Source organism: Talpa occidentalis, unplaced genomic scaffold, assembly GCF_014898055.3.
Source record: "Talpa occidentalis isolate TD23 unplaced genomic scaffold, MPIMG_talOcc4v2.1, whole genome shotgun sequence".
Classification (NCBI taxonomy): Eukaryota; Metazoa; Chordata; class Mammalia; order Eulipotyphla; family Talpidae; genus Talpa; species Talpa occidentalis.
In genome coordinates, this window is record NW_026555331.1 from 148,447,553 (window position 1) to 148,475,096 (window position 27,544).

At 52.3% G+C, this 27,544-nt stretch overlaps 1 protein-coding gene across 1 annotated transcript; it reads left to right on the forward strand.

Moving 5' to 3' along the window:
- CLCN1 (chloride voltage-gated channel 1) lies at positions 1-27,422 on the forward strand. The gene is made up of 23 exons (XM_037521969.1): positions 1-180; positions 2,605-2,725; positions 3,090-3,221; positions 3,765-3,893; positions 4,130-4,263; positions 5,260-5,337; positions 6,278-6,356; positions 11,482-11,607; positions 11,910-11,994; positions 12,201-12,302; positions 12,616-12,700; positions 12,947-13,096; positions 17,192-17,261; positions 17,460-17,570; positions 19,482-19,695; positions 19,936-20,069; positions 22,345-22,589; positions 22,916-23,027; positions 23,317-23,396; positions 23,630-23,668; positions 26,231-26,335; positions 26,424-26,510; positions 26,977-27,422. Exons 1-23 carry the CDS (start codon positions 1-3, stop codon positions 27,337-27,339), a joined length of 2,961 nt encoding a protein of 986 aa, XP_037377866.1. The 3' UTR covers positions 27,340-27,422.
- The last annotated feature ends 122 nt before the right edge of the window (positions 27,423-27,544 follow it).

The window sequence follows — 27,544 nt, forward strand, 5'->3', positions numbered from 1 at the left end:
ATGGAGCCACCTGGGTCCCGCCAGCGTGGGGACGAGCCAAGCTGGTGGGGTAGTGCCCCCCAGTACCAGTATATGCCCTTTGAACACTGCACCAGCTACGGACTGCCCTCGGAGAACGGGGGCCCTCAGCACCGGCTCCGCAGGGATGCAGGCCCCCGTCCCAACACCCGCCCCACACAGGTAAATTCTGGGAGGGTGGTGGACTCAGGGCGCTGCATGGGCGGGGGGTGGGGGTGATTCAGAAAAGGGCGAGAAGAGGGAGCAGTGTTATCCTGGTTTTAGCTTTAAAAAGTACAGTGATAGGTTCGACACAGCGAAGTCCTTCCAAGGGCTGGCCTCGGCTGAGTGTACGTTGTGGACACACACACTTTTACATAACTGCACGGACACTCTCTCGGCTCCGCTGCGGGGACGGAGCTCGAGCTTACATAACCCACATGAAGGGGCTGCAGCTCCTGTACGGGGCGCCCTGACACCCTCACTCACAGGCAGACAGCTGCAGATCTCTCCCTGCCGGCCTCAGCGGAACACACTCCCACAAACACTCCGCAGAAGGCAGAGAGCTGGCATGAGCCAGAGAGCAGGCTGGTGGCACATTAGCCATCAGCTACACCAGGGCCCGGAGGAGCCTGAGAGATGTAGTCAGACCTGCAGGCGGGGAGGTGGGTCCCCTAAGAGCCTATTTAGGGTTGGGGCACCTGAAAAGACAGAGATCGGGGCTCTCAAAGTTACAGGGGTGCCAGGAGTAAACATGGTCCTGGAGCGGGGTGGGGCTGGCTATGGGCATGAGAGGAAGGGCACCCTGCAGGGAAGGTTGGGAGATTGTGGGGTGAGCAATACAAGTTTGACTGGGGCGCAAGCATGTGTGCAGAGCACGGATGGGCTATGGCAGGAGGACCAGGAAACTGAGACTTTCAAGTGTCTGGGCAAAGGGGGGGCCATGGGTGACGGGGCTGCAATTCCTTTCATTGAGGGGACCTGGGTGGGGCTGGGAAGCTGAGGGGCCAGTCTGTGCAGGTCACCCCAGCCTGGGGGATGGGGAAGAATGGTCAAGAGAATCCACATCCCAGCCCTGATCAGCCCCCCAGGTGGCTGGAGGAATCACCCTGGAGAACACTGGAGGACATCAAAGCTGGAGGGGGTGGTCAGAGAAGGCTTCCTGGAGGAGGCCTGTGCGACTGGACAGAAAGGAGTCCCCGTGGCCCTGCGCCCACTGTGAGCTTGGGCCCGTCGGGGTGGGGAGGCAACGCAAGGGAAGGGCTGTGATGTCACTTCCCTGACAGTGAGGAGGCTAACGCAGGCAGCGCGAAGGTCAATATATTGGGGCGTCAGCTCAGACTGGCACCCGCGTGGCCTTGCAAGCCAAGAAGAGGAGTTTGGATTTAAGTTTTTCTCGGCTTCATTACGGCTGTGGAATATTTCAGACTCACACAGAAACAGAGCAGAATGATGACTCCCAAGTGGCCCTGAGCCAGCGTCAATGATTAGCGATCTTCTGTCCACGTGGTTGGGCCTGTCCATCTCAGCCTCACCCCTAACTCCTAAAGGGGGCACTTTGGTTCTAGTCCCAGGCGTGACATCCCTTCCACGGCCCGCCTCCCTCCCTGCCTCCCCAGTCTTGTCTGGCAGGAGGGGAGCCCTGAACCCACCAGCACAAATCTGGCCCTTCTCGAGTTTCCAGAGTTTCCAGCTGATGCTTGGGGTGGCGCGGGCCCCCCTCAACACAGCCAGCGGGCTGTGTCCTCTCTTTGGGTCCCAAGAGGGGCTTGGGGGGAAACAGTCTCCCTTGGTCACCAGCCTCATCCACAAAGACGAAGAGCCGTGGGCGGGGCATTCCTGGTGCCCCTGTCCAGGTGGCCCCACAGCTCAGCTGCTGTGTTGTGAAATCAGATCCACAACCGAGCTCTCCCAGAACCAGCAAGGCGGCCTGGCCTGACCCCGGACAGAGGGGGTGGGGAGGCTGAAGGCAGTTAGAGCCCTTGCACCCCTGCACCCCCGCCCTACTCCCAAACGCACAGGCTGGACATCCGGATGAGAGCCAGATCAGAGGGCACTGCCCTCCTTCGCATATGCCAGGGGGGCGGGTGCATGGCATGGTCGTGCCCTGGGAAGAAGGGGTCCAACTTGGCTTCTCAGGGTCGGTGGCTGTGGGGCGGAGGGGCTTTCTCTAAGCTCGACGGAGGCCCTGGGTGGGGGGCGTGCAAGTAAGGCTGGACACAGCAGGCAAGTGCAGCCAAGAGTCACTGGCCAATCCCCTCACCCTGTCCTCTGAGATTCCAGAAGGAAAGGGGTGTCTGGGGTGTTATCAAGAGGTGAGCTCTGCAAGCACAGAGGCACGGGAGACACCTGAGGGGCATGAGTGCCCCAGACACCGGCTCCTAGGGAAGCTGCTGAGACAGGCGAGGACAGAGAGACAAGGCTAGAGAGTGGCAAAAGTGGGGTGCAGGCCCCGCAGGCCCCGGTGACCCCATGTGAGGCCCTCAAGGCCCAGGGCTGCTGACTTGTTTTTGTTTTGGTTTTTTTCCTGTGGATTTATCTGCTTCACACTGTCCCTTCCTTTCCACTCTTCAACAAGACAGACATTTCCCTTCTCCCTCTGCCCAGATTTACGGCCATCGCAAAGAGCAGAGCCCGGACACGGAGCAGGACTTGGAGATGCCCAACAAGACGGGCTCCAGGGCCACCTTGGACAGCAAAGACGAGGATCACTGTTCAAAGTGTCAAGGTGATGGGGACCGAGGAGCAAAGGGCCTGGAGTAGAAGGAGGCACAGGAATCGGGACACTAAGTTTGGGGGTTCATTGCATGCTCCCCCCACCTGGCATGCTCCCCCCACCCCACTACGGCTCTCCTCCAAGTCCCAAGGAAAGGCGCCTCTCCCCACCTCCTCCTGCCTCGCTCTGCTCTGCCTGGTCCCTGCCCCCCTCCCAGCCAGCCCCAGGAATTCACGCACCCACTGGGGAGTCTGACTTTGGCACCTCTGAAGGGCAGAGAGGTGAAGGGAAACTCGGTGCCTGTGCCATACAGACGCACCCCAGCCTTGGTCACCCCTCTGGGGTGGCTAGTTAGCTGCTCTCCTCTGTGTTCTAGGCTGTATCCGCCGCTTGGGACGTGTGGTGAGAAGAAAATTAGGGGAAGACTGGATCTTTCTGGTGCTTCTGGGACTCCTCATGGCCTTGGTTAGCTGGTGCATGGATTATGTCAGCGCCAAAACCCTTCAGGGTAAATGTGACCTGGCCCTTTACCCTCCGCCTCTCCCAGCTAATGTGGCTGTTTCTGGAGTCTGGGCCTGGGGGTGCTGGGTGCTATGGGGAGGGGTGTGTCATTCAGAGGACCAGGCCCAGCTCTTCCCAGGACAAGGTCAGACCCAAGTCCATTTCTCCTGCCCTTCTCCCCGCTGCCAGCCAAGCTGTGGGTGTCCTCTTCAACGTGACCAACCCACCTCCATTTGCCAGGACTGTCCCTCTTTGGGCATTGAATATCCTGAGGCCCAGCCACCCCTCAGTTCTGAGCTAACCTGACAGTTGCTCAACCTGTGGCTTCTAAAGATGTGTCCACCAGCCCATATCTCTCACGAGGGATGGAACCTGAACAGGTCTCGTCAGGATCCTTGCATTTCCCATGGAAATAGTACCGTCTCGTGAGGTCACACGGGCAGCCGCTGCCACTGCCGAGACCCCTGGCACGCTGTCCTGTGAGGCGGGCAGGGTGGCGGTGGTGGCCACTTTCCCTCCGCAGGCGGCTGAGCCCGCGGTGTCCCCGCAGTCTACAAGTGGACCTACCACCGGATGCAGCCCAACGTGCCGCTGCAGTACCTGGCCTGGGTCACCTTCCCGCTTGTCCTCATCCTCTTCAGCGCCCTCTTTTGCCACCTCATCTCTCCCCAGGCTGTTGGTGAGACCCCCTCCCACGCCATCTTCCCAGACCAGGTCACCATCACCACCTCCTTGGCCAGTCGGCTGACGTCTCTGCCCTGCCCTCGCCCCACCCGGGGGTGGCCCTTTCACCCGCTTGGCCGCTTGGCCGTGTCCTCCCTCCACAGCCACTTCCTGAGGCCCACTCTCCAGACGCTTATCTCCTTCCAAAGCTCTGCCTGGGACCTGCAGCTACTGGTTTTTGAATCCTTGTAGGCTCTGGCATCCCTGAAATGAAGACAATACTCCGCGGGGTTGTCCTGAAGGAATACCTCACTCTCAAGGCCTTTGTGGCCAAGGTGGTTGCCCTGACCGCGGGGCTGGGCAGCGGCATCCCTGTGGGGAAGGAGGTAGGTGTGATGTCCCTGAGGAGCCAGCGGGGACGCCTCCTGGACAGCAGGAAACAGTCCCAGGGCACTCTGGGAGCAGCCCATGGGGACTGGGCCAAGGGTACTGAGGAAGGGAAATCCTCAGAGACGTCCAGCCTTGGGGGCGCAGAATAAGAAAGCACATTCGAGCCAGGAACAGTCACTTGTGCTCAGTGCTGCTTGGTTCCGGGGGGCTGTCCTGTGCATTGCAGGTGTTCAGCAACACCTCTGGCCTCTCCCCCCTAGATGCCAGTAGCAGCCACCAGATGTGACAATCAGAACATCTCTAGCATTGCCAAATGTCCTCTGGGGGGCAAAATCTCCCCCAGGTGAGACCTACTCCTTTAGGTAGAATCCAGATCCATCCCCGTTTTAATATGCAAACACTGGCCTAGAAAGAGCCTGTGCTTTTTTCAAGGTTATTCTCGCCCCACGACAGACCCATCAACACTCCACGCAGCCGCCAGTCATCTTTCCCAAATGGAACCAGCAGTGTCTGACCTCTGGTCAGGACCTTCTAATGGCTCTCCAATGTCCTGCAAATGCAACTCGAACTTCTCGTTGGGGCCCAAGAGGCCAGCGGTGGGGTGACGGCCCGACCTCTCATGCTCCCCCTCTGTCACTGAGGCCGGGTCACGAGGTCTCCCTCCTCCATCCCACAAGCTTGGATGTTCCACACCTTGGCACAGCCCTCGTCCTGACGCCCGGTGGCTCATCCTGTCATTTCATTCGAGCGCTGCCACCGGCTCTCCTGGAGCCCTCTCCAAACAACCCCCGCTCAGCGCTCTGCCCCAGCCCCTCACCCTCCCATCTTCTCACTGTCCTTAGCATTTTCTGGAAAGACCCACATGCCAGTCTATCGTGGGACTCACGAGAGCAGGACCCCTTCCTTAGCACCTTCCCAGCGCCGGGGCCAGTGCCTGGAGCAACTCGTGGCCCCATCCGGCCCCCACTCCTGACCCTCCCCGCTCCCTCCAGGGCCCCTTCGTCCACATCGCCAGCATCTGTGCCGCTGTGCTCAGCAAATTCATGGCCGTGTTCTGTGGGGTGTACGAGGTAAGGCCGAGAAAGTCAAACGAGGCAGGAGCTGTGTGGGCTCAGGCTGCCGGCCGTGGAGGGCTGCCTTTGCTCTGTGCTGGCTGTGATGCTGAAATGGGGCGCTGCACGAAGCCACGCTCCGCACCCACATCCCCCCAAGCTGCCTGCCCTAACCACAGCGGGCCTGCACTGTCCCGTCAGCCCTCTCTCCTTGACACGTGTCCCTGCATCACCGTCAGCTGCCCCTGTGTGGCTCCCCTACGTTTCCCCTACCCTTGGGGGTCCTGGCTCCTGCCCCATCTCCATCAGGCACTGCCCCTGCCCTACTCCCTCCTGGCCCCGCGTGCTTCTCTGTTGCAGACCGTGCCTCTGCAGCTTGACCTCCTGGTGCCAGCCTGCGCGGTGGGCGTGGGCTGCTGCTTCGCAGCCCCCATTGGAGGCAAGTCCTGCTCCGCCCTCCCTGGCCAAGCACCACACTCGAGGGACCACTGCTTGAGGGTGGAGGGCGGTGTGCACCGGAGGGATGAGTGGGTGGGCATTCAGGAGTGACCCCGGCCCCCAGGCCCTGCTCTCTGGACCCCCAAACCTCTACCAAGAGACCATGGTGCGGCCTCAAGTCTCTGTCCCAAGTCTCTCCCTGGCGTGGGCACCTCCCAACCTGACTGTCCCCACCTCCAGCCCCTCTCTGGTGACCCCTTCTTGGCTTCCCCGCTTCCCAAATGTTCGCTTAACTTTATGTCATTTTCTATGGTTGGCCTTGGCTATGAGGTCACTTCCTGTTTGCCCAACTCACTGGGTTTTTCTTGGCCTGGGGATTGCGGGGGGATGGGCCGACTACTGTGGTTCCCTGTGACTTAAGCCTCGCCTCTGCCTTGTCCCCCACCCTGCGTGTTCTCCTCTCTCTCCCTGCACCCCTTCCCTCCTCTCGCACCTCCCCTGTCTGTCTCTCCCCCAGTAGCAGCCCTACTATTACACCGACACGCTGACGGTGGGCTGCGCGGTGGGCGTTGGCTGTTGTTTTGGGACACCGCTTGGAGGCAAGTGATGCACCCCTCCTACCTCCGTCCACTCGCCTGGCCTTGCTGCCCGAGGGTCTGGCCAGCAGCACCCAAGCACCAGCTGCACCAGCAAAAACAATAATATAGCAGGAGCAGCTGACTTCCAAGGAGCATCTACTAAGCGCAGGCAACGTCCTGGGCACGTTTCCTTTATTCCTGCCGGAAGCCGCGCAGGCCAGAGGGCCGAGCTGGGCCACAGAGGGAGGGGCATAGCCGGGGTATCTCCCTGAGCAGGTGGCCGAGGCAGCAAAGACTCCAGGCACCTCCTCTGTTCCCCTTCTTACCTTCAAACCTTTTTGTGGTATTAGGCTTCAATTTTTCCATCTTCTAACAGGGGACTCCAGGAAAAGCTCACTTTTTCGTGTGTTATTAAGGACAATGAGGGCCGACTTTACTGAGATTCAGCCAGTTTTAAAGGAGGATTCTGAGGGAGTTAAAATGTAATTGTTCCTTGACATGGATTCACGGTTGAAGTTGGCTCTTTCCACATCTGTAGGGTAAAGAGTGACCTTTCTGATTATTTTCCTGGATGACTAACAAATGGCACAGTCAGAGAAAGCAGTCGTAGCTGCTTGTTCACAATAGATCAGCATCACGCCTTGTTGCCGGATGAACAGAGCAGGGGTTATGTGGATTATTCAATGGATTCATTGATGACTTAAAAAAAAAAAAGACACTATGCTAACAGCTGGAGAGACAAAACTGCGGGCAAGGCATAAGCTTCTAAAACACACCAGCCATGGGGAGGGTCCTTTTGATGATGAATATGCAATTGGTCCTTTCCTGACAGAATCTCTCTGGGTAGATCAAATGCTTGGCTCAGGAATGCTAGATGGAGTTAATAAAAATGTCACACTCGCTTGTCCCTGAGTCAAGGTGTGGCCTAAGGAGACAGGTCAGGGAGCAGGGCAGGTGGCGTGTCTGCACTTCAATTCTGTCAGCTCTTGTCATTCAAGTGACAGGTCCCCATCAGTGATGGGGTGGGGCGCTGGAATTTCTGCACGCATTAAACATTCACACTTTCACCTTTCTTTACTCTTTCCCTTAACAAATCCAGAAGCTCTAAAGAACATTTTTAGATGGCAAAAATTTGATAGGAGGATGGCAGAGGAGGGAGGTTTGGTGGTTAAGGAGATTCTTTGAAAGTGAAGAGAGTCGCAGTTTCTGTGTAAAACTGGAATTTCTGGGATAAATGAGGACATCCCTGCCTGGTCCTGGGTAGAGGGTGGGTTGGCAAGGCCAGAGGAAAGTTCAGATGAAGCTCCACTCTCGACACAGGAAAACTGCAGGCATTCAGAGGTTAGGGGTTACAGGATGTCTGTGTTAAGTGGCAGATCATAAATGTGCTTGCAGATAGCCTGACCTGATGGGTTCGTAATGAACGTAGATTAATTATGAAAGAAAAAGCAGTATCAAGATCAGTTATTCACTATGTGAACTCTGAATTCCTTAACGCTGATAAAAGAAATATATCACCATTCTACTAACATGACAAACAGCCTTTGCTTCCACTCCGTCCTCTGAGGTTCCAAGGTGCTCCGGGTGGGAGAGTCTGCAGACAGGCAGACAGGTCATCGCAGCCCCTCACAGAGACATCTCAGAGGCAGCCTGGGCACTTCCTTTGAAGCCAGGTGGCCAGGGCAACTTCACAAAGATGGAAGGTTGGATCTGACTTGGGGGAGTTAAGTGGGAACCTGTAGGAAGAGGGTGAGGGTGGGATAGATGGGTATGTCAGGGACATTTGCACCATTATAGCAAAGTCAAGAGCAAAGTCAATACCTCCAGCAGATGAGAATTTTCCAGAGGGTGCAGGGAAAGGAGTGACAAGAAATGAGTCTGGACAGGTAAACGGACACCACCTACATGAATGTAGATTCCGTTCATGGCGTCGCTAGATGGAACAGGGAAAAAGTTTCCCAGGTTAGGTAAGTTGGAGAATCTTCCTTGCTTGCTCACTGTGGTCATTTTTGAAGCTGGAGCTGTCATCAGGCTTGGCACTCTCGTGAGCATTGTGAATATTTAAAACCCAGCTTCCATGTAGCTTTCCCCCCACCAGAATCCCTCTGCTAAGGTCTCCTTCTCCGAAGGCCCGGTTGGGTCTGATGTGGGGAGATGCTGTCACAGGTGAAGGGGAGCAGGGAAGACTTTTGAACAAGGGAGGGACCCTCCAGCTCTGCATGTTTGTCTAGTCCCCGGGGCGGATGCGTGCGGGAGAGAACGGGCCTGTGGCTTCTCGGGATTAATCAAGATTAACCAGACTCTGGTCCCGATGCTGGAGGATGAGCGAGCGAGCTGGGCAGAGGCAGAGGAGATGGTGAGGAGGCTGACTGATCCACGTGGCGCCTCGAGAAAGTGAGAGGGGTGTGACCTGGCAGCTGCTGTTATGTGAGAATGTGAGGGTAAGAGGGAGGAGGAACTAGGCTAACTCCCAAGTTTACAACAAGGGAAACTGAGTGGGTGTTGGCGCTAGCAAGCTCGAGAGGGAACGTGGGAAGTGAAACAGGTCCGGGCAGTTGATAAATCAATCTGAATGTGTTGCATTTGAAGGTCCTGTGGCAGGTCCGGGAGATCCAAGCGGCGGCCTGGTCTGGCGCGCAGGAGCAGGGCTGGTTCGCTGCGTGGCTGCCCGGGAGCAGGCAGGTGGCAGGTGAAGCCACAGAACCGATGACATGGGGGAGAGAATGTGTCTGTGAGCAGCAAAGGTAGAAGGCCAAGGCCACAGTCCTGGGCGGGCCAGAGGCCAAGAGCCAGCAGGAGGCCAAGGAGGACACCTAGGGTGGGAGAAGACAGCAACCTGGCAGAGCCCAGACACCAGGGACACCCAGAGCCTTCCTAAAAGCTGTTTGTGTTTCCATTGCTTTGTTTCTTCTTAGCAACACATTTTCTGTTTGGCTCAGATTAATATTAAAATGAGTTCTTATTCCCGAATATACAGTGACAGACTGTTAGGGAAAGAGCCACATCTGGGGGAGGGGAAAAAAATCTAACCTAGGATCTCAAAAAGTGGCTGTGAAATAGTCGTGATCTGGGTAGTGTGCACCCCGACAGTCGGAGTTGTTTGGGGTTCGATTGCTGGTTTAAAAAAAAGGAGAGAGGCCGACTCCACCTGGCTGTGCCAAATTCTCCTTTGAGGCCAAAGTGGCAGCTGCCTTACCGGATGTGATTTGAGGAGCAGGGGCGGAAGGGGTGACTGGCAGAGCTCTGTGTGCCCCAGATTCCCTGCTCCCTCATTCTGTTTTCTGAAATTCCACCCATTCTGTTGTCTCTGGTTCTCTTCCTTCTCCGCTTTCCTCTCCCTGCCCGCCCCCGCCCAGCCCTTCCGCCCACTCCTGTTCACCCATAGAACAGGCATTGAGCCGGTTGTGTGCCAGGCACTGTATGAGGTGTTGGGTTCCCAGCAACTTTCAATCCTGGGGGATCTCAGGGGTGTGAACAAATGATCACATCTGAAAGCGGTAAGTGCTCTAACTGTGCAAAATCCTGAGAGAAGAAAGTAAGGGAGGGACTGTTTTGACCTGAGGGAGGAGATCCCCAGAGCAGGTGGCATGTGAGCTGACCAGCAGGAGTCCTCTGACGAAGGCCGCAGGCCACCACCCCCTCGGCATAAATGCCCCCCGTGGGAGAAAGAGCAGCACCCCCTCGGCATAAATGCCCCCTGTGGCAGAATGGGTGGGAGTCCTGAGGGCTTCCAAGCTGTGACTTCAACCACAGAACCCGGATGTCGAGGCTAGGCTGGAGATGCTGGCTGGACAGAGAAGGGGGTCCACAGGGGTGTCCTGGCAGATCAGCAAGAGGGAGTGTCTGGGTTTTCCCTGCTCATTTAATTTTATGTTGCGTTTTCCTGGTCTTCCTCGCTCACTTTCGTTAAGCATGTGGCTTAATTAGATATCAGGTGATCTGGCCGTCAGTTTTTACTTTGCTTCTAATCGAAGTCCACTCTCTTATCTTTAACACGGTGTCCTCCACCCCCATCCTCAGGGGAGACACCCCAAGGCTCCCTGAAACTATAGATAGCACGAACCCTATCGATTCAGGTTTTTACGATACACACATATATAATAAAGTTTAATTTATAAGTTAGGCGCAGTAGGAAATGAACAGCAATAACCACAAACAAAATAGAACCCGAATACCATTGTGCCGTATAAAAGTTATGTGAATGCGGTTGCTCTCTCAAAATACTTTATTAGACGTAATACTTTCCTACTGAGGTTGACCTCGGGTAACTGACACCTCGGAAAGTGAAACCACAGATAAGGGGAGACTAGTGTAGAGTCAAAGATTTTTTTCTTTGCGTCTCTTAAATCTTGCTTTTCAGCCCCCAAAGCATCCCTTGCTCTGTCCCTACCAACCCTTGCTATTTTTCTATGTATCTACCTCCTCGGTTTCTGCTATTTAGGACTACAGTACTATATAGGGCTCCTGATCAGCTTCCCTTCTAGCTCACCTACCTCTGCTAAAGAGAATTGCTTTTCATTTCTTCTGGCCTCTTGGATTTCCCCCTTGCTTTTAAGTCAAGTTTTCATACTAAGTTTTGAATATTCGAACGATTCCTCTGTTTTCATGGAGTATTAAGGATTGTCAGCTCTTGCAAAGGCTTTTCCTAGTCATTGTTCTGATTTCTTCTGATAAAGCTGCCCCAGGGCACAGAGGGGGAGGTAGGAAGGGCGGGGTGGTTCGAGACTGTGCGTCTGAGCTCTGCACTGTGCTGTACCCTAGCTCCGGCTACTTTCTCTCTTCTAACTTTCTGCAGAACGTTACCAAGGCCCTTTAAGTCCCCACTGCATGTCCTACCCACCCTGCTCTCTAAGGGAGGGAGAGGGCATGCCCACCTGATCCCCATGTTTGGCAGGTTGTGGCCCCCCCATTTCCATCCTCTCTGTGGCTGGTTCAACAAGGCCCGGGGTGGGGTGGGGGGTCAAGGCTCCCTGGCGCAGCCGGCACGTGGCTCCCAGCGGGCACCTGCAGGGCTCTCTACTTTCCACTGCTGCTTACCCGAGGGCTCGGGCCTCAGCAGCAGCTCCTCAATCCGGGGCGGGAGTGCGGAGCCTCCACTCGGGCCTGCACCTGACCCTGCACCTGACCCTGCACCCTCACCCGGCAGGAGTGCTCTTCAGCATCGAGGTCACCTCCACCTACTTCGCCGTGCGCAACTACTGGCGAGGGTTCTTTGCAGCCACCTTCAGTGCCTTCGTCTTCCGCGTGCTGGCCGTGTGGAACAAGGATGCGGGTAACCTGACCCTAGGGGAGGCCGGGGAGGCAGGGAGGCTGGCGATGGGGTGAGGAGGGGAGCTCTTTGGGCAGTTCAGGAAAGGAACGGGTGGCGTGACCCAGGCCCAAGGATAGTGGAGAAGGCTGTGGGTCGTGGAGCGTGAGGCGGGAGAGGTTGTCATTGAAAAAGGAAATGAAATAGAAGAGCAGAGCTTGGACGTGGAGAAAGAAAGAAGTTGGCCCTGAAAGCTGCTGGCCTCGGTTCCCTGCCCGGGGTCTCCGGACTGCTCTCACCGTGGCCTCGACCCTTCCACCCCGCAGTCACCATCACCGCTCTCTTCAGAACCAATTTCCGAATGGATTTTCCCTTTGACCTGCAGGAACTGCCAGCATTTGCCATCATCGGGTCAGTGGGGCCAGCCGCTCTGGGAGTGGTGAGCCAGGGCTGGGGTGTGGCTTTAGATTGGACGGGACCCAGAAGGTGGGGCGGGCCGTGATAAAGTGTCCCTTGTGGAAGTGAGGGTGGCTAGCTGGCTTGCGTGGTCTTTCTCCCCCCCGCGGGGGCTAGGGCCGAGGGCTGAGGGCTTCCTCTCTGCCTGACTCACCCCCCAGGATCTGCTGCGGCTTCCTGGGAGCTGTCTTTGTGTATCTGCATCGCCAAGTCATGCTGGGTGTCCGAAAGCACAAGGCCCTCAGCCAGTTTCTTGCTAAGCAGTGAGTCACTGCCCTTCCTTCGCCCTGCCCACGTCCTCGCTGCTTTCTCCAGGAGTTGCTCCCATTTAATCTCCATGGAAGGCACTGGAAGCCTTTAGGTGGCTTGTGATAATATAGAAGGAAGCCCTGATACTCTCCTGGGGGCAACTGGTGTGGTTTCTCCTTTGAAGAGAGCTTTTGGATGGAGAGGATGCTCTTTGTTGGAAAAAGTGAGACAGCAGCACCCTGCAGGAAACGTGGCTGGCCGGAGCGCCCAGCTGCACCCTTGGGGGCTGGCTCGCTTAGGGGAGGATTCACTCTGCTTCCCTTTCAGCCGCCTGCTGTATCCTGGCGTCATTACCTTTGTCATCGCCTCCTTCACCTTTCCCCCAGGAATGGGTCAATTCATGGCCGGAGAGGTCAGCTCTTGGGGGGGCTGAGGTGGGGGGTCAGCTCACGGAGCACACACCTAGGACCACGTGCTTGGGCTGCTGAGCATATACACTTTTCCCGAAAGGGTAGAATCGGTCCCTGGGAAAAAAGACAAGGAATCTTGGGGTAATGAAATCATGAGGCTGGGGGGTCATTTCTCCAGAAAGGGAAGTGCCCTGGAAAACAGTCCTCGCCGCCCCTTCCCCGCCACCGTTTGCTTCCTCCTCTCACAGCTGATGCCTCGCGAAGCCATCAGTACCCTGTTTGACAACAACACGTGGGTGAAACATGTAGGTGACCCCGAAAGCCTGGGCCGGTCTGCTGTCTGGATCCACCCACAGGTCAATGTGGTCGTTATCATCTTCCTCTTCTTTGTTATGAAGGTACTTCTCCCTGCACACTTGGCCCCTGAGCTTCTCCCTGCTTCAATTTAGGGAAACCCAGGGTTTGCATGGGGTAGGGAAGGATACAGCTTCCCCTGGTCTGCACCCAACCGGAAAAGACATAACTCGGATAACCACAGCACAAGTTCATTACTCATCTGTAGACGTGAACCAATGTCTGAGTTAATTGCTCCGTTCATGTCAACTCACCATGATGCCTCAATTATTAGAGTCCTTCTAATGGTTCCACTTGATAAATTATTAAGACATCACAGCAGCCAAGTAAACAAGGACAAGATAGATACAGCCGTGCAGATAACTGTGCACAACCTCAGATGAATTAGCCAAATCCCCCACATAGTAGATAATGAGGTACTTCATTCTCCATGTTTCTGATTACCCATTTTTAGATGATCTACATATCCATTCTTTCCCCCAGCCTAGTGGGTAATCTATTTTCTAGAATTGCAAAAGAGATAAAATATTGAAATCATTTTTATTAGTGACTATAAATAATTTTTATAAATGGTGTTATCCTTTGTTTGGGTAACAGGGCTGTGAGGATCTTGCGATTCTCAAACTATTTTCTTCTCTCTTCAGTTAGGAAACAGAAGCTGGTCTCTTTTACATACATTCTTTTTCTTATCTGCCCATCAAGGATTGTGTATTTATAGACTTCTCAATTACTGCCTATTACCATGATATTTTTATTTCCACCCCTGGTAGTGATATCTATTATAATTGCTGATTGCCTTTCTAAAATTTTCGGATGATTGCCTTATTATTAAGAGTATGTCTTGCCTGAATAATCCAACATTTTCCTCCGTATACCAGGGCTCACATTTAAAAATCTGTCCACCCTGGAATTCCATGACTTCAGATATTTTGCTATTAATCATGATACTTCTATGAATCTATATATTTACCCCAGGATATGAGTCACTAAGTTATATTTGTACTGTAATCACTAGAGCGAGTTTATTTACTTATTTATTCAATACATGTTACTGCGCACCTACTACATGCCAAATATGTAATAAGTGAATGTTGATCTTTGATGAATCTTATGCTTAGCATTGAAAACAGTCATTTGGAAATGTCCTTCCTTGTTTGTGGCTGTCATTTAACGTGTTTGTCAATGATCTTATGATCAGAGTCGCCAAGTGCTGCACATGCGTGGGCCCAAGTCTGTAACCTACATTCTCAGAATTTGCTGTGAGTTCCGGAAGCTTTTTGTGTGTGTTTTTTCCCACACACACAATGTAGGGGGCGAGGGGACTAAGTAAATCAAAGGCTTCCATGGTGTGCATGTCCACGCTATTAATTAGATCCTGTTGAATTCTTCTCTCAAAGGATTTTATTTTTTTAATCATAAGGAAGTTCTCAGTGTCTTGTTCGAAACGTGACTTCTGGCCTTTCGTTATAAAGTTTGTCTTCTCTAAATTATAAATCCCACTTCCTGTAACTGGTGGTAGTAGCCGAGTTCAAGTTTTGATGGCATCTCAGAATCTACTCTTCAACGACCATCACCATCATTAACATATAATTATTATATGTTATATAATAAAATATGCAACTTTATTATAATACTATATAACAATAAGACAGTGATAATGTTATAATATAATAACAACAATAAGCAGAGCTGTTGTTCTGACATTAATCTTGACTGAGCAATATGGTAACTTTGGCATCAGAGAGTCTTTCAAAATGTCAAGCTTTAAAAATTTTTTGAGAACTAAAATGCTGTATATTTTTCAACATTTCCCCCCACACCTCAACTCATCTCCCCAGATTCCCAAGTGTATATCTGGATTCCACTTCACGGGTAAAGTTTATTCTGAGAAACCTACTGGGATTACCTAAAAGGACTCAATTCCATGTCGTATCATTAATTTCTCGCTGCATTACATCGTTGATAAAGTGTACATCATACATTTTTCCGGAAAAGAAACACATACACTCCCTGAGCCATAGCTCAAACCCAGCAGTTTGCAACAGACCTATAATATTCTGTGCTATTTACAAACATAAAATCTCCCATTGCTATAAATCCATGATATTGCCTAGTAACACAGCTTCCAGCATTTTCACTGTTTACCACTAGCCACATAAGCATATCCTTATTTTTTCCAAGTGTGGGCAATAGCCGACCTAACCAAATAAAATATAAAAGTGACTAGAACTATTTTTCCACCGTCTGATTTGAATGTTAGTCTCTGTGGTCTTCCAACAATACCCCTGCGGGTGGTTAAATTTCTCATTTCAATAAAGGGAACTTCCCTCTTGCTCAGTCTCAAAACATGGCACATATTATCATGTTCTGAGTCAGGAACTTTTACAATGAGAGCAAATATTATTTCAGCCTCTCACTTTGCCTTTTAACAAGTCCATCATTATCACTTAATCTTGGAGTTGTCAGCACAGCCTGAGGTTCTGTAGGATTCTAGATGCCTGCTCCTGCTTGTGAAGCCTCCAAATAAAATGGGGTGTGTGATAATGGGTTTCTATGTTCCCAGTTCTCTAGAATTTGGTGTTTAACATCTTAGGGGTTACTTTTGTTCCACAGCAGAGACTTTGCTTCTGGAGCTTTCCTTTCCTGTGCTAATAGCTTAGAAAGTTTGCTAATCTTATGTGTCATTGTTTGTGCTGTGGGGGCTGAGAACTTCAAACCCTCTGATCCTGATACTGCTCTTATCTTGGAGGATAATCTAAAGATCATCCTCTGAAATCAGATCTATCCTTCACCTATTATCTGTATTACTGGAGCTTTCAGATGAAACTGAGCCTACGAAATCCCTGTGGCTTTCGTGGACTTATTCCAAAGAGCTGGTACAGAATAGTTCAAGGGGTCTCAAACTGTTACGTGTCAGAAGCACTTAAGAAGCTTAAAGTAAAAGTGCTTAGAATTCTGTCTCTAGACAGTCTGATGTGGTCGCCTCCAGCGGTATCTGGTCATCTGCAGCTTCAACAAGCTCCCCTGGCGAGCATTACCGTTAGGTGTTTTAGCAAATGTTAGCTCTCAGAAGCTTTTTCTGCTCTGCATGTGTCGGGGTCTCTAGACCCGACTCCAGTGAGTGTGTGGAGGCTTCCCCACCCCAACAAGCAACTCACCCAACACCACAGCAGGGTGCTGGAGAGCTCAATTCAGTTCTGAAACTCTCTACCCAAAGAATGCAACAGAACGCACAGGTTAAGGACTCAGGCTCAAGACCAACCTCCACTTCAGATGCCAGTCTCGAGCCCAGGCTGTTGACTGCTTCTGACTGGCTGCCTACAAATCAGAGGTCCCCACAACCTCCTCCTCAGGCTCCATTAATGTACGTGCTCCTTCCCTTCCCTCCTCCCTCCACTTCCTCCCTCCCTGCCTTCTCCCTTCTTACCTAGATTTATTGAGCCCTTAGAGCTTTGTTTCTTTCAGAAACACCTGACCAGGAAAAGGCATCCTTCGGCTTCTAGAGTTTCAGTGTCTTAGCTGAGGTGAACTTCCTGAGCTGAGAGTACCATGGGCTGGGGACCCTTGGGCGCAGTGACGGAGAAGTCCTCTGGGGCTCTGCTCCTTATTCTGATTGCAGGAGGATTTGGGTGAATCATCTCAAGGAACTTTCTTCTAGTACTTTTCTGGTGATCTCTTAGCCTGAGATTTTGTAACTTTTGCTTCTGGCAGAAGGGTGACAGCTAAAATGGCTTCCAGGAATGGCTATCCCAGGACTTCTGTGACTCTTTTTTTTTTAATTTATTTATGCGTACAACAGCTGGGGTGCAGGCCAGAGATGTGAAGGGTGAGAGGACTCACCAGATACAGAGTGGGGAATAGAACAGGCAGACTGACTGAAATACACTGCTGAGGGGAGCAGCAGGCAAGACAGGGGAGGTCTGCTGCGCCATGTGGGTAGCTCCCTGGCTAGGGATCGAACTGGTGCTGCAGAGGCTGAGGATTGCTTCGTAGTGCGGTGCTCAACCCCTTGCACCACCAGGGAGGCCCCACTTCTGTGACTCTTAAAGGAAGGAGGAGGATCGTGGGCAGGGGGTTGAATGTGCATACACACAGTGGGCAGAGCTGAGAGGGTGTGCTGATACCTCTTTTTATCCCAGTTCTGGATGTCCATCGTGGCCACCACTATGCCCATACCCTGCGGAGGCTTCATGCCTGTGTTTGTGCTAGGTAAGTTCTGATGGGGAGCCTGGGATCTCACTCACAACTGCAATCCAGGGTACCGGGAAAATAAAGAAAGGTCTGGGATGCTGGGATCTTGTATCTGGCTTTATACTCTTGAATCCCCAAGGAGGGATCGGCCCTGAAAATATAGAAGATAAAAAACTTGGATCTCCAACACCTGCCTTCCTTTTGTCTTTCTTCTAGGAGCTGCCTTTGGAAGGCTGGTGGGAGAGATCATGGCCATGATCTTCCCCGATGGCATCTTATTTGATGGCATCATCTACAAGATCCTCCCCGGGGGCTACGCAGTGATTGGTGAGACACATTCCACCGTGCTGTAAACAAACACAGAGTACCTCATCCCCACGCTCAAACTCTCCCATGACATCTTCATGCCAGGCTGAAAAACATGGCCTTGGGTTAATGCTACTTAATTCAATTTTCACTCAAATAATCAAGTATGGGCTCTGACTTTTATTCACTGTCACTGAATTTCTCTGAGCCTTGCTTTCATGATGTGGAAAGAGAAAGATGGGGATGAGATGAGACAAGGATAAAAACATCTAGAATTTTGCGTCTCGATGTCTGCGAAGGGCTTTTTCTTCCTTACAAAGAATCATGGGGGCAACAACACAGGTGACTGGCTTGGGTACTCCCAATCAGCAGGTGTGATCCTGTTGATGGGGACCAGGCTTATCCTGCCACTTGTCACCTGGATGAGCATGAAGCAAGTTAGCTGCCTTTCTGACCCTTAGTTTCTTTCTTCTGACATCTTGCTTTCTTCGGAGATATGTGAGGTAACATTCTGAGTGTCTACAATAACATTTTTTTTCCTAGTAAAATAATTGGCCCCAACCAAAATCCAACCAAAAGCCATGTCTAACCATCTTAGAGGCATGTACAATCTCCAGAACTTTTTTTTTTTAAGATTTATTTATTTATTTATGCAAGCACTGGGTATAGTCAGAAGCGTGGGAGGGTGAGAGAATTCACCAGAGCCAGAGCGGGGAGCAGAGCAGGCAGAAGGACCGAAGGACACTGCTGAGGGGAGCAGCGGGCGGCAGGAGAGGTCTGCGCGCCATGTGGGACCCTCCTCCGGTGGCCGGGGAGCAGCCGGGGATTGAACCGGCGCTGCAGAGGCTGCGGGCAGCTTCACAACCCAGTGCTCAACCGCTGCGCCACCGGGGAGGCCCAATCTCCAGAACTTTTTATGCCTCCTCCTTCCCTCTCCTTTTCACCAAAATCTTGTAGCACCTAAGGTCATGCCACCCTTAGATCTAGGACTGACCAGCTTTACAGCACACGTGGTCAACTTCCTTCCCCATCACATCCTTTATAAACGCCTCTTTAGTCAATAAAAATCATCTGCTCTTATTCCCCATCCTCCTGCTTCTGAGTGTTCCCCCATCCTCCCTGGTGGATACTTCCCAGTATTCAATCTCCCATGATAATTTGTGTGCTGAATTGTGATGAGTATGTTCTCAGGCACACTGTTGCACCATCCAATAGAATCATTCCTCCCTTTTCCTTGTTTCATTTTCCTGTCTGCTTCCCCAGCATCTTTCTCCTATTTCCCCCATATTAAAATAAGAAATATAGCTAACTCACAGGGGACTATTTGGGGTAATGGGAAATTATAACCAAAAATAAGCAAGACAGATTCTGTCTTCAAAGAGCTGATAGAATCATAACATTTTAGATCTTCAAGCATCTTAGAACTCATTTAATCACCCCTTTCCCCTTACCAGTGAGACTTGGGATTCCAGAAGAACTAAGTTCTACTTGAACAGTTGAAAGAAAGTGGAATCGAGTTCTAATGTATCTGGCCTTATACTCTTGGTCCCATTGCTCCAAGTCTGGGCATGAGCCGTGAGTTTCCCCTCTACTCATTCATAAATGGTTGGCATCAAAACCTGAGGTCTAAAGTAAAATGCCATAATCGGGTTTTAAAATGTTCAGTTAAGAATGAGCCAAATTTTCAAAAGCAACGAATAGGTAGGACATCATTATCTTCATTTTATTAATGACAATTTTGGCGCACAGAGATTCTGGGACTTGCTAAAGGTCACAGAATGAGCAAAATGATGATTTCCAAACAGTTCAACATTCTAGCCCCCACTCTTGACTAATGGTTACCATGGGCGTGTTGGCAATGCCAGAGGGTCAGCAGAGTGACCCTGGTCATGCAGCCTTGACCCACTGCTCCTTTCTCACGTCTCGTTCTAGGAGCAGCAGCACTGACCGGCGCAGTGTCCCACACCGTCTCCACAGCCGTGATTTGCTTCGAATTAACGGGTCAGATCGCTCACATCCTCCCCATGATGGTGGCTGTCATCTTGGCCAACATGGTGGCTCAGAGCCTGCAGCCCTCCCTCTATGACAGCATCATCCAGGTCAAGAAGCTTCCCTACCTGCCTGACCTTGGTTGGAACCAGCTCAGGTCAGGACGACCAGCTGCAATTAGTTCAGATGTGATGGGGTGGGGGCAGGAGCCTTGGACATTGAGACTGAGAACAGGGTTCATGTTTGGAAGCACCCCCTTTTATTTCTTTTTATACCCCATGTACTTAACGCATGCTGTGAGTGTCTGACGCCTGACAAACCTCTAGGGAGGACGGAAAGGGGCAGCAAAGGGACGGGTCCCTGGTGGGGCTAAACCCCATGCTTTCTCCCTCCATAGCAAGTACACAATCTTTGTTGAGGACATCATGGTGCGTGACGTGAAGTTTGTTTCAGCTTCTTGCACGTATGGGGAGTTGCAAACCCTGCTGCAGACCACCACAGTCAAGACCTTACCACTGGTTGATTCGAAAGGTCAGTGGCGAGGAAGGAAGCGGCTCTTGAGTCAGTGACTGCACAGGGTTCCATAGAGGTGGGGGCGGGACTGACTGTGACTTGAGCTTGTCCTTAGGGGACACCCAGTCTGCCATGGGACACCCAGCCAGTGTTCCTTAGGGACATACATAATCGTCCTTCAGGTAGGAAAAATACAGCGTTCACACAAGCCCAGGAAGACACTTAAAAATCCAATTAAGGAAATACAGTCATTTCTCATTATTCACAGTTGTGTTCTATAAAGTCAGCACAAACACTGGCCTTGGAATCCTACACCGAGCCACAGCGCTAGGGCAAGTGCAGGGTTAGGGTCCTGCGAGCCGCTGGTCACATTTCCTTCACCTAATCAGTGCATGAACATGCTTTCTGTATGCTTCTTTATAAATATGCCGGATTTAATACATAATGTTGATTCATTATCGTTGAATTCATGCCAACAGCACTTAACGAGCATACATACATATCTTCTCACATCACAGCCTGCTTGGGCTTAGGAACACTAGAAAACACTTTGGGAACTATGCTTGAGGGGGGATTTGAACAACATCATCACTAACTCAAAGCACAAAATTGCAAAACAAAGTGCAATAAAGAGGCGTTTGAAAGAGATGCTTGTTTACAATAGAACAGACAAGAAGGCAGAGGGTCGCCTTGGTCAACCACCGTTGGAAATACAGACCTAGAGTGACTCATAGGTTGTATAGTCCTGCACGTTTCTGGGGATGCTTTGAAAGCTCTGTGAATATTGATTAGGGTTACAAACGTATTTTAGACAGTTGGTGAAATTGCAAGTAGGGAATTATTTGTGAATAATGAGCTTCGGCTGTAAACCTTACAGCCTTTTATATGCTCTCTTCGTTAATTAAATCGTGAAAGTTCCTTTAAAAAAAAAAGATTTATTTATGCTTACAAGAACTGGGGTACAGGCCAGAGTTGTGGTAGTGAGAGGATTCACCAGAGACAGAGTAGGGAACGGAACAGGCAGATTGACTGAAATACACTGCTGAGGGGAGCAGCAGGGAAACAGGAGAGGTCTGCTGTGCCATGTGGGTAGCTCCCTGGCCGGGGATCGAACTCATGCTGCAGAGGCTGCTGACAGCTTCATAGGCTGCATCTTAAGCCCTTATGCCACCAGGGAGGCCCCAATCATGCCTGTTCTTTAGTGCTCGATTTGAGAGGTTGAAATGGTTCCATATGAAGTAGATTGTGATTTTAGTAAACAGTGACTTCATACTTCACTTCCTCCACCATCCTTTTTGGGCACCGCTGACACTTCATCATGCTTTGTAGTGTTCCTTTTTACAGCGCATACGCACATACACATATATGCCTTGTCTTCCTCACCAGACTGGCAGCCTTTGAGAATAGATACTCCAACTCCCATCGCCCTCAGGCTGCCTCCTTATTGGTATTCATTAGATAATAAATAAATACTTGCATAATGTTTGAATTTATGTAACAAAGAAGAATCTTACAGGGCCACATGGAGCCATTAAAATGGTTGGTTCTGATTTCAGATCATCAGAGTATCCAAATGGCTCATGTTCTATTAGCTCTAATATTTCCCCTAGTCCCAAATTCCTTCTAAGTGACCTCTAAAGCCATGGCTCTTTGCTGGAGCAGGGGAACAGCCAATGACGTGTCCAGAGTTTTCCTACTAATGACTGAGATGTAAGGCAGATTTATCTCAATAACACTGCTGCAATTTTATAGCCTTAAAATTTAATGAAAATGTTAATTATAGTAGCAGCATTTCAATAAAGATATGAAAGACCTTCCCAGGAAAGGCAGCATTTGGCTTGTATCCTGGAAGGACCCAGATTCTTCCAATGATTAAACATCAGATGTCCTTATAGACTTCTGGTGTGTTCACATCTGAGCCTGTCTAAAAGGCTTTGAAAGTTTTTTCTTTTTTTTTTGGACGAGGTTGATTAACTTATTTTAGTACCACGTTCACCGATTTGCACACAGGCTATATAAGAGCTGCATCAAAATAAGCCCAAGTTAGCACCAATTAGTGTCCTGTCATCTGGGTCTCCAAGTGCTAAATGGGTGAAATGAAAGGGATTGAGTGAGGTCAATCCTGGAAGGTTTTTGAAATGAATTTTTAGGAAGAGAGGCAAAAGCTGAAAAAAGAAACGAGGGGTAGAGACTCTGCACCCGAGCGAGCAAGCGAGCGTCCTGCTGAGCGCGCAGGGCTGGGGGCATTCAGCAGACCCTCAGGCTGAGCTTGGGGCGCCCCCCTCCCCCCCAGACTCGATGACCCTGCTGGGCTCCGTGGAGCGGTCGGAGCTGCAGGCCCTGCTGCAGCGCCACCTGAGCCCCGAGCGCAGGCTGCTGGCCGCCCGGGACCTGGCGCGCAAGCTGTCGGAGCTGCCCTACGACGGGAAGGCGCGGCCGGCGGGGGAGGCGCATCTGGGCCTCTGGCCCCAGGGCCGCCGCGAGTCGTTCGCCTTCGTGGACGAGGATGCAGACGAGGACCTCTCGGGGAAGCCCGAGGTGACCGCACGGGGAAGGCGGGGGACTGGCCAGACCCCGGCTCGGGAAAAGCGGGAAGAGGGAGAGGCGCCGGCGAGGGCGCACAAAGCCGGGCCCCCCGGATCTGGTGCCCACGGGCCGGGCGCCCTGGAGCCAGGAACAGGCCATAGGGCTGCGGGGGATGGTTGCCCTGCGGATTCAAGGGACGCAGGAGCTGTGGACTGGGGAGGAAGAGGAAGGCTGGATGGGTTCCCAAGTTCCCAAGACCTGCTGGAAAAGGCGGGAAAGCCGGAGGCAGCGCCCCTCCCTGACCGGCTCTCCTGTTCTCGGGTCCCCAGGCCTCACAGCCGCCCCCTCCCGCGCCTGCTCACGCCTCTCCCACCGCCTCGCTGCCTCCAGAAGAGCCCAACGGGCCCCTGGCCGGTCACAAACAGCAGCCAGAGGGCCCCGAGCCTGCAGGTGAAGATTTTGCCTTTATGCCCCCTGCCTTGGGGGTTCTCTCTGGCTCTCCCCAGCCTCAGGGAGGGGTGAGGCTAAGGGGTGGTTGGAGGGGGAGGGAATCCTTTTCCTTGCGTGTTCGTATTGCCCAAGGAGCTGGGCCAGGGCTGGTTAGGAGCTGGAAGAGGGGCTGCCTTGGAGGGGGCACCTGGGAAGAACAGGTACCACCGGGGAGCCCCCACACCTCGCCTTTCCTCTCAGGACGCACACAATTTTGTTTCTGTTTCCTTCCACTCACCGCTACATTCAGGTCAAAGACCCTCAGTCTTTCGGTCCCTGCTGCGCTGCCTGCTGGGCAGACCTCGGCCTCCGAAGAAGAAAGCCGCCCAGGTGACCAGGCTGCTGGGGAGCGGGTGGCAGGGACGGGGCTTGCCCTTGAGGAGTGAAGAACCATGGGCCTTGAGTGAGAAGGGAAGGGACCTCGCCCAGGAGGGAGAGTTTCGCCAGCTGGGAGGGGTGATTGGCCCCAAAGCCTGCATGTGTGGGGAGGGGCTTCGTGGCTGATGGGACACAGCTGCTGTGGGACCAAGGGAAAGACCTCGAACTATGTCTGTCTTCTCTAGGATTCAACGACTTTGGTGGATAACATGTCACCTGAAGAAGTAAGTAAAGGAAATCGCAGCCCCGGGGCGGATGGTTCTGCCCCATCAAGACATTGCTCATTTTTTTTTAACTTCTTTATTGGCCTAAGGATAGACGCGAGTCCAGGCGGGAGAGCATTTTCAGATTTGGGAAGAGGTGATTATGGAGAAAGGGTCAGGTGCCTTGCTTTAGAGGTGGGGCCCCACCGTGGACTCCGGAGGGACCATCATCATTTCAGAAGAGAAAGTTTTCAGGCTCCATGTGCAAATGGGATCGTGGTGCTGAGACGAGCCTTCGCTCTTGTAGATACTGGGGATGTTCTGGCCCTAGGCAAAGGAGATACAGGCAGGATGAGCTTTACCAGAAGAGAGATGGTACTGACAGCTAGCGTGCACACATCAGAGGAGGGGTGGAGAGTAACAGTGAGAAGGAGACGTTTAGCCTTCCACGGGCACCTCCCTCAAAACACACACTTCTGACAAATGACTTATGGAAAAGTTGAACAGGTGATTGCAGAATGAAAAGGAATTCTCTTCCCCCTGCCTGCAAGCAGGCCTCAGATGGGGCATCCCTGTCGTGAAGGGTGCCTTGCTACGATGCACAAAGCAGTGATGATACTTGTTGAAGAAACAAGTAAAGGTGTTCCCCCACCTCTAAAGCAAGGCGCCTGACCCTCTCTATATTCCAGATAGAAAGTCAGCTAGTTGGTTGGTATTTCATGACTACTGGAAATAAAGTGCCAACCAGAGATGATAAGAAAATTCTAAGTTTTAGCTTATGTCTTTCCCAAGGAAGATTATAGGGAGCTACTAGCAGCCATGTGACCCACTGAGATGTTTTGGAGGGATAGGATCCGGTGGAGTCACATTTCAGGTTATCTTGAAGGTTGTTTGCAAACTACATAGATGACACCATGGAGATAGTGAAGGAATTCAGTTACAGGTTGCAGGAGTCCCCACAGGTGGCTTAGGACCCACAGCCAGAGCTCTGATTGTAACTGGTGCATGCAGTGGGATACGTTAGACCCAAGAGCAGACCCCCTCCTCGCTTGGGACAAAAGCTGGGGTTGGGGGCTGGCACACAACCAGCAGTCAAGGTCAGAATTCTAGGTCCAGCTCTGTGTGATTTGGGGTGAACTTCTTAAGCATCCTGTGCCTCTGTGTAGTCATTTGTGAGATGGATGTAATGGCAAATGTAGTCATTTGGCGGAGAGGATTAAATGAGTGAAGACACTAAGAGCAATTAGACCACAGAGCAAGTGCTGGGGATGTGTGGACTGGAAATGGGTCTGTTGTGGTTGGTTCTGACAGGAAGGCAAACTTGGAAGGGTGGAAAGCAGGAAACAGAGAAAGACCAGGAGGACAGGACTGGCCAAGGTAGTGGAAGTCTAGCCCCTCATCCTATAAATCAGTTGTCTCTACAACACCCCTGCTGAGTGGTCATCTGTCCTGTGCTGTGTGAACCACTTGTCAGGGAAGGAGAGGGCACAGAGGAGTGTGACTGCAGTCCAGAAAAATCAGGAAGGGACAGATGGAGAGTATGCCACTGTGCAGTAAACATTGGACCCGGGGATGGTCTCCACCGATAGCCTCTGAAGCTTGAGGGGTGTAGATTTGAATACATTAAAAAACAAGTCAATTAGTACATCGTTCAGAAGGTAATAACAAGAGATTTCAGAGAAATTTAGGCTCATTTATCAAAGCCAGATCTCTACTGGATTACGTGGAGTCTGGGGGATTTCAGCATGTGTGCCAAAATCAAGTTGGTCTCTGCACCGTAATGATTTTGTCATATACAAAACGAAACCAACGAAAGCAATTTTGCTCAAGTCCATGAAGGTCGACAATCTAGTGGTCCAGTGCAGCTCTTCAAATTGATCATATTCGCTGTGATCTACATGTGAAAGGCAAGTGTACTAGCTGCTTCCCAGCGCACAGGTATCCATACCTTGTCATATGCTCGAGAAGTTCACGTCCTGTGGGCAGACGTAAGACAAATGCCAGTACAAGAAAGACAAATGCCAGTATAAGAGTGAGCGAGATCCATGGCACTTCTGCAAGGGAGAGAGCTGCAAAGTACTGTAGGAATTGACCCAGGGGCAAGAGCACACTTGCCTGGGGTGGCAGGAATACAATGTGTCTGTGGGGGGTCGGTGAGAGGGGGCAGGTGGATGCCCTTCAAGGAAATGCAAACCACAAGGACAGGGGCACAAAGGCAAGTCTGAGGAGCCCAAAGCTGTTGGGTTCCTCCAGAGTCATGGGTGTGGCAGAGTCCTGGAAAGAAAGGCTGAAAGATGGCTTGGAAATAAGTGTTTGGAGTGCCAGGTGCAGGAGAGAGTGGTGTTCTGTGGGCTCCAGGTGAAGGTTGATTTGGGGCCAGATGAGGGAGGGAAGGTGAGGTCCCACCCACTGGGAAGAAGGGAGGTCTAAGGATCTGGAGGGTCCTGGGGAGTCCATTGCACATTTCTGGACTCCGGGTGGGAGGGTAGGGTAGGCAGGAGGGCTGTGTGGGCTCCAAGCCGTGTAGCTGAGGTTGAAAGAGCTCCATGAAGATGTTGGGTCACTGCCCTGCTCTGCCCACAGATTGAAGCCTGGGAGCAGGAGCAGCTGAGCCAGCCCGTCTGTTTTGACTGCTGCTGTATTGATCAGTCCCCCTTCCAGCTGGTGGAGCAGACATCCCTGCACAAGGCACGTCCTTGCCTACCACTCAGTGCTTCATTCGGGGGAGCAGGGGAGGCGTGAGACCAGACCACTCACCTGCCGTCTTTCCTCGCAGACTCACACACTGTTCTCACTCCTGGGCCTCCACCTGGCTTACGTGACCAGTATGGGCAAGCTCAGGGGCGTGCTGGCGTTGGAGGAGGTAATAGCGATGTGTCCCCTCGAGCACCAAGAGGAAGGGTAGACGTGGGGAAGGAATGGCTTGACCCCCGAATGTCCCTCTCTGTTTCTCATACAGAGATTGCAGGGGGGCACAAGGGGTGCAGCAGGTAGAAGACAGAGGACTGCAAAGTCTATGGGCAGACGTGGTCCCCCAGGGATGGCATGGGTTTGGGATGAGAGTGGGGCATGAGTATTGGTCTTGCTGAAGTACCCTATGGGGAGGGTGTGGAGAGAGAGAAGAGAGGGGCATGGCTGAAGGAAGCCTGGCGTTCAGGGGAGTTGAGCTTTGATGCTCCGCGGGTAAGCCCCTGGCCACACCTCCGCTTTCCTTCCACGCTGTCTTTCTTGCAGGTTTCCTTTCCCTTCCTCTCTCCTCTCATTGTCTGTTTTCCTCACAGTTTTGTCATGTCTTCCCAATTTCATGCTCTCCTTTCCCCACTCCCCAGCTCCAGAAGGCCATTGAGGGCCACACCAAGTCTGGGGTGCAGCTCCGCCCTCCCCTTGCCAGCTTCCGGAACACAACTTCAATCCGAAAGAACCCGGGGAGCGCCCCTCCTCCTGCAGAAGCCTGGGGCCTGCCTGAGGGTGGAACTGAGGCTGCTGGAGCGGAAGAGGTAGCTCCTGCCTCCCCAGTGTCCCCGCCATCCCCAGAGCCCCCTGGGTCCCTGCCTCCGGCCAAGGCGCAGGGGGAGCTGGAGGAGCTGGAGCTGGTGGAAGGCCCGGGGCCAGAAGAGGAGTTGGCTGACATCTTGCAGGGCCCCAGTCTGCGGTCCACAGATGAGGAGGACGAGGAGGAGCTGATCCTTTGACACTCCCCGGGACCTCCTCATGGACTGCCGAGACCCCTGGCCAGAGAGGGGCTTTGTGTGGACAGAGCACGTCCTGAAGAGACCAGCAGCCCAGCCCTCTCTGGGAATGTGATAATCTTAGAGGAGTGGAGTCTGGGTAGGATCAATTATCCAGGCCGCTGCTCCCCACCCCCAGGCAGGCAGGTGGGTCTGAGGTGAAGGGCCT

Excerpts from the sequence above, each read along its gene's own strand:
- CLCN1 (XM_037521969.1), top strand. The coding sequence starts at position 1 with ATGGAGCCACCTGGGTCCCGCCAGCGTGGGGACGAGCCAAGCTGGTGG. Across the intron at positions 17,571-19,481 it reads CGGGGGCTACGCAGTGATTG|GAGCAGCAGCACTGACCGGC; the intron begins GTGAGACACATT and ends GTCTCGTTCTAG. Across the intron at positions 20,070-22,344 it reads ACCACTGGTTGATTCGAAAG|ACTCGATGACCCTGCTGGGC; the intron begins GTCAGTGGCGAG and ends CCTCCCCCCCAG.